Source organism: Microtus ochrogaster, unplaced genomic scaffold, assembly GCF_000317375.1.
Source record: "Microtus ochrogaster isolate Prairie Vole_2 unplaced genomic scaffold, MicOch1.0 UNK118, whole genome shotgun sequence".
Taxonomy (NCBI): Eukaryota; Metazoa; Chordata; class Mammalia; order Rodentia; family Cricetidae; genus Microtus; species Microtus ochrogaster.
This window is the reverse complement of record NW_004949216.1, coordinates 134,189-140,735: the sequence shown is the minus strand read 5'-3', so window position 1 is coordinate 140,735 and position 6,547 is coordinate 134,189. Positions and strand designations below refer to the sequence as shown.

The 6,547-nt window shown below is 47.1% G+C and overlaps 1 protein-coding gene across 3 annotated transcripts in view; it reads right to left on the bottom strand.

Moving 5' to 3' along the window:
• Window positions 1–2,723: 2,723 nt before the first annotated feature.
• Window positions 2,724–6,547, bottom strand: part of Ercc6l2 (ERCC excision repair 6 like 2) — an 88,463-nt gene continuing 84,639 nt past the window's right edge. For all 3 annotated transcript variants that reach the window (XM_005371635.3, XM_026778266.1, XM_026778267.1), the window contains one exon: window positions 2,724–4,412. In XM_005371635.3, the coding sequence (XP_005371692.1) occupies window positions 3,467–4,412 (946 nt within the window). In that variant the 3' untranslated portion in view covers window positions 2,724–3,466. The remainder of the gene's footprint in view (window positions 4,413–6,547) is intronic.

Sequence of the window (6,547 nt, the reverse complement as noted above, 5' to 3'; positions counted from 1 at the left end):
AACCAAAAAAAAAAAAAAAAAAAACCTACCAGAATGGTAAGGAATGGCAGGATAATGTAAAGAAAACTAAGTCTTTGTCCTCTTATGGATCTATACAGGAAAAGGAATTAAAATTTCAGAAAGCTGCTTAAAGTCATATATGCTAGCCCAAGCACAAAGCATTATAGGTAATCAGCCGGTGTGCTGAAGCAGAAACAGGATCAAATCAAGGTCTCCTGCTCACTGCCATTCCAGAGTCTCTGCTTCAAGCCACAGGAGATGGTGGGGCTCAGGCTGGTGCAGAGTCCTTCCTTGTTAACTCTTAGGCAGAAAAACAGGGCCAGAGACCCAGTAATATGTTTTGGGGGGGGAGGAGCGGGGTTGGAGGAAAGGCTAGAAAGGGCCTGTTGTTGACTCCAGATTTCCCAGCCACAATTTTAAGAGAGGAATCCCCCTCCTCCCAGGACAATGGAAACCAGGACTCTTGCACAAACAAGGGCATGGTCAGAGCCTGGCAGTCGGGATCTAAGGCAGGGTATGGAGGGTTCTGAAGAGCTTGCCTTGGAAGGAGGGAAAGAAGAGTCTCTTAGTCATTCCTGTATCTCATGGACACTGCCAATCAAGCTGTTGCCGATTCAGGGCTGTGTGGCTTCCGTGCCTCAGTTTCTTCCTCAATAAAACAGGTAACACCTGCTCAGAAAAGCTGCCGGGCAGATTAAACGTGAGAATCACTTGAAATGTTAAACAAACGACACAGTAAATGCTCAATAGACGTGAATTGATGTACTTATTCCCCAGCCCAATCCTTTAACCCGCTCTAACAGAGGAAACGAGAGGTTTACTGCAGCCAAAGTCCCTGTGTTTCAACAGGCTTTGGGGATGCGGTGTGGAAAATGGATTAGAGAGGGAGGAGGCTGGAGCCTGGGAACCCAGGGAGAAGTCTGCAGGCATCCAGATGGGAGGTGGAGGGACGGAAACTCGAGGTTCTTGGCAGTGGGATTCAGGAAATATTTCAGAGACATTCTCTCCAGGACGTGATAACAGGTTGGGAATGGAGGTTTGGCAGAAGGCGCTGGCTTTGAGGGAAGCATGAAGGTGGGAGGGCAGGGAAGGCAGCAGCCGGACTCGTCCTAGGGGGTGTGTGGCCTAGGACTGGAGGCCCAGCCAGTGCGGGCGTGCACAGGCTGGGGAGTGCTTCTGGACGTGGGGGGTCGCTTCCCGGGGCAGCTGGCCGGGGAAGCTAGGTGGAGTGCGCCAAGGTGCTAAGTCTGACTTCCTCCCCAGCGGGCCTGCCGTGTGTTTGCGGGGCGTGCCTGGCCGAGTCCCCAGTGGGCTCGCTAACACTGAGCCTGGAATCAGCCAGATTCATCCTGCCAGCTTCCCATTTCCTTCCTTGCTCGGCAGCTCTGTCTAGGTGTTCGTAGGGAGGGCGGTGCCTCCGGCCAGTGGCTTCTACTCTAAAATCAGTAGAGTGATTTAGACAGCAGAAATCGCCGCCTCTGGTCTCCAGGGGGCGGGACCTCTCCACCTGAGGTCCACTGCGCCAAGCTGCGCCCCCGCCCGGGGTCCCCACCTGCTCCTAATGGACCTCCGCTTGGACCCTCGACTGGCCACACGCACTAGGCGACCATCCCCACCCTCCTGCCAGAATATTATGGGGGACCCCACAGGATCACAGACGTGCAGCCCCCTGCTTTGAGGCGCAGGCTCTTCAAGCTCCCTGCACTCCCAAAGCTGGACCATCCACGGCTTCACGCTGTGAGGGATGCAGGATGCCTGCCCAGCTTGCGGTTGGTGGTAGATAACAAGCTTCCCAATGGCTTGAGCTCCAGACTTTTCCGTCACTGCCTCCAGATTAGCCTTTCTTCTCTTTTAAGGCAGTGTGTGTGTGTGTGTGCGCGTGCGCTCAGGCTTTGTGGGAGTTGCCACCCACAGAAGTGCTCATTTGTGGTCCACAGGGTCTGCAGTTTTCCTGAAGTGTGGGGCCAAGCTCAGTTGGCTGTGTTCCATCCTGCTGCAGGCTGAAAAGGAAAAGCCCCAGAGTTGTGCCATGCCCAGCCTGGGAAGGTCAGCCACCTTCTGAGTGGCAGGCCTCTATACCTGGGCGATCCCTGGGTGTGTCTCCAAGTACCCACGAAGTTAAACTGTCAACAACTCTTAGTTTGACTAATCCAAAGCCTGCTCCCCTCCTTGCTCCCTGGGGAGTGGCAGAGGAGGGGCACCAGGGGCTGGAGAAGCCTTTGGGAGCCTGTTTCTTGTTTCTGTTAGTGGGTGTACAGCCCTTACCGGAGGCTGGTTTCTGCCCATGCAAACACAACTCTTAACTCACCCACCCCCAGCCAAGTATAAATAATCATGGCCCTGGATCACAGATTCAAGTTACCACAAGCATTGTGTTCCAGCACTGAACAGGTTCAAGAGGTTCTTACGGCAAAGGAAAAAAGAAAGTAGTAAGTTTAAAATGCTCCAGTGCAGGGGGAGTCTGGAGAGCCCGTTATTTTTCTGACTGGATAGCTCCTTGAATCGGTCCTGCAGACTTGGCTGAATGTGGGCAGGCACCAGCCCCACACCCTCAGTGTGCCAGTCACAACCCAGGGGCTATGCGGACCTGATGCTCAGCAGACAGGACCTCCCTGCCTTCACGTATAGGTGTCACCTACACAGCCAAGCACCAATCACAGACCACAGCAGCTGAGAAAAAGCCACCAAGTAAACAAATCCAACAATGAGAACATTTCAGAGTGTGCATACCACATATGTTAAGTTCATTGAAAGGGGTTTCAATTAAAATCAAACATCTGTTCACTTCCTTCCACTTAAATACAAAGTTAAAATACAAAGCTCTGTTTATATTTACTAGATCAGAGTAATGTGAGAGATTAAGGCGTTGGCGCTCTGGGCAATGATAACAATCCCACTACTTTAGTGTCACAGCTCACAAATTTATACATGACTCCGAGCAGTTATACCATTTTAACATAATACCATATATCCATTCCTAATTACAACTCTTATCTAAAATAATTCAATAGTACTAGCACATGATTCCAAGGAAGGAAAATAATAACTTCCCAAAGTAGAAGGCTATGTTAACCTGGCTCAATTCTGGTATCTTTCATATGAGGAGTGGGCAAACACTGGGCAAATCACTCAGGTGAGGTCACAGAACCACACAGGAGGAGAGCGCCCAAGGTTTCATTTAATAACATGATAATATGATATAGTCACATTTGTTCCAAAGATCAAATCAGGGACGAGAGATGCAGCTGGAGTTGCCCTGAGTGCTTGGTGTACATGAAGTTCTGGACTTGATCCCCAGCACTGTATAAATTGGGGGATTAATGATTAAACATATATATATATGTTAGGGAAAGAAAACCCAGGATAACATTTTAGGCTGTTGTAAACAACTGTTCAGGACTCCACTACAGTACCACAAACGCTCACACAGCTCACCAATCCACTAACTTAACGGCATACCCATGTTCTACTCTCTCTCCGTACTGGCTACGCTTTCATCATCCTCCGAGTTAGACGTCTTCCACAAAAACTTCTCATTTGCTTTCCAAAGGGGAGCTTCCAGTTCATCGTTCCTTTTGGAGGCTGTGGAGCGGGGAGCCTTGGTACACAGAGTCTCTATCACTGCCAAGTCAGTGAGTTTGCTAAGACTGTCATCATTCTGCTCATTCAAGATGTCCCAGAAATCTTTGGGTCTCTGTTTTGCTTTTGTCACAGATCCTGAAAGAACGTTCTCTGGCAGCTGTGTGGGACCCTCTCCGCAGCTTTTAAAGAGGTCATTAAGAATAGAGGTGTCACCAAGTAAGCCTTCCACAGGAGCTTTTTCTGACGCTGGGTTTTCTACCCTGCTGTTCCCCAGCTTGAGAAGTGATCTGTCTCTGGAACTGCACGCCCCTGGGGAATTCTCTCGCTCTGCCTCTGAGGCTCCAGGCTTGCTGTTTGGACAGAAGAGTGTCATGCTGTTCCTGGGTGTGTGGTCATTTCTCTCACTGTCGCTCTCTTGAGTAAAGCTGACAGACGATTTCTTAATTTTTGTATCACTAGAAAATATCTCTTCTCCACGGGAACCATGATTTCGAAATCTGGTTGACTTTCCTTTACATAGTTTTGGGTTGTAAGCTTGAGACATTTTGTTGGTGGGATCACTGCGTGACCAAGTGTTATCATTTGAGCGTCGTTCTTTTAAAAGGGATTCTTTTCCTTTGGATTTATTCTTGACCCTCTCTTCCTCCTTGTGGACAGATCTGGTCGGCTCTGGGGCAGAACTCACGAAGGACCCCTTCACCTCTGGGTGCCGAAGGCTGTAGAAGTCCCTGAGCAGTCTCAGACGCTCCTCAGACGTGGTGCTGGTTACCTGTCTAGCAAACTCCTGCACAGATGACTTGTAGTAAGAGGCCATTTCTTCAAACTGCTTTCTAAAGATTGGATAGACAGAGCCAGGAGTTACTATTTTGTATTATATTTACAATTTATTTTGAAAGAGCTAATCAGAAAGCTGTTGAGATGGCCCAGCAGGTACAAGTGAGGAGGACCTGCATTCAGTCAGAACACATGCAAGGGTGGAACGAGAGAGCCAACTCCAGACCGCTGTCCTCTGGTCTCCACATGCTCTGTGGCGCGTGTGCCTGTGCTCGCACACTGCAGCGGAGTTAAGGACTTTTAAAGTGCTTGTTAGCAGTGACAGGAAACATAAAGACAGAACAATGCACCTTGCCCTTTGGAATATCAGCTTAATTCCATCCTAGGAGAATGTGCCTCTTCCCTAATGCTAACAGAAATGATCTTTTACCTTATTAAATCATCAGCTTTTTCGGTGACTCTGATTTATATACTATTATGTATTTCCTGGGAATTATGAGAACCCAGCAGGCTACTCCTCCAGTTAGTCAATTTATGACTGACATGAGAATCATCATTAAATACTCTGTATTTGAGAATCTATACTGCATTCAAGTCTCAGAATAATATTGTTAAAGAATGGCTTTGATAAGTGGAAAATTCTGAAAAAAATTCCCTTTCCCCCTTCTTTCACAGTATAGAATTTCACAGGGCTTTAGGTTGAGCTTTAAAGAAAGCCCTATAAATGTAGTCTGGTGTGGGAGGTCCTTCTGTCTGGGTTGCTTTTCTCGGTTAATAAATAAAGAAAACTGCCTTGGCTCCTTGATAGGGCACAACTTAGGTAGGCGGGGAAGATGGAACTGAATGCTGGGAGAAAGATGGTTGGAGTCAGAGACGCCATGGATCTGCCACCAGAGTCAGCCGCAGAACCTTGCCAGTAAGCCACAACCATGTGGTGACACACAGATCAATGGAAATGGGTTAAATCAAGATGTAAGAGTTAGCCAAAAAGAAGGTAGAGCTAATGGGCTACACAGTGATTTAATTAATATGGTTTCTGTGTGGTTATTTCAGGGCTAAGCTAGATGGGGCGGCCGGGAACTAACAATTATCCCCCTCCTCCTACAGTAGCCCCCCAACCCCACCCCCAATTGATTCAGCCTGTGCAGACAGCTCATCTTAGAAGCCAGAGCCCATTTTTACTGAGCATGGTGGTGTGTACACCTACATGCCTAGTACCAAGAGACAAGAGGATGGAAAGTTTGAGGCAGTATGGGCTACACAGGGTGACTCTGTCTCAAAAACAAACAAACAACCCCCAAACCAAATAAACACAGTAAGATGTTATTTGAAGACACAAAGTGCCTTCCTAGAGTAAGATACTAACACTTCTCTATGTACACACACAAATGCGCCTTCTGGAACCCTGGTAAAGTGGAGGCAGAAAAATTATTTAGGTTCCTTGAGCCATAGACTGCTGCTTTCCACAGTGAGGACTTAAAATCTAAATTGTGCCTATCCCCTAAACTACACTGAAGTTCAATGTGACAACACTGGCAAAAGGACCTATAGGACCAAAGTAAAGTCATGGGTAGGGCATCGAAGAGAACAGGGTACTAGCACAAGGTGTTTTCAAAAGATTCCAGTTTTGAGCCAGGCTTGGTAACATATACTTGTGATCCTAACACTCTGGATGTGGAGGCAGGAGGATTGAGTTCTTGATTGACCTCGGCTATATGGTAAGTTTGGAGCCAGCCTGCCTCATCTCCCTCCCCACTGAAAAAACAAGGTACAGCGTATGGCTTTGCTGATGCTGCATTTGGGGCCTAAGTTGGGAAACATAAGTATCTGCAAATTTTTCTTCAGATAAAAACCAAAGCCAATTATGCAGCACATGTTAAAGGCTCCACAGTTTTAGAGTTGTATTTCACTTTACACAACAGGTCTTTGATGGGGTTAAAGACTAGTAGATAATTGTAGTTACTTTTCTCTCATGACTTAGCCAAGTTATTTATAATACAGGACTTAGACTCCTTAAAATAAAATCTCATTTAGCATATGTTTCTTGCTTAATATTGTTTATGCTGATTGTAATTTTAATTTTTATACTTGATATCTGTTCTTATTGTATATAGTTTTGTATTGGGTTTGGAATTCTCTTATTTAGATAAAAAGAGGAGGTGCTGGGAAATGCCTTCAGCCAATGGCCTTT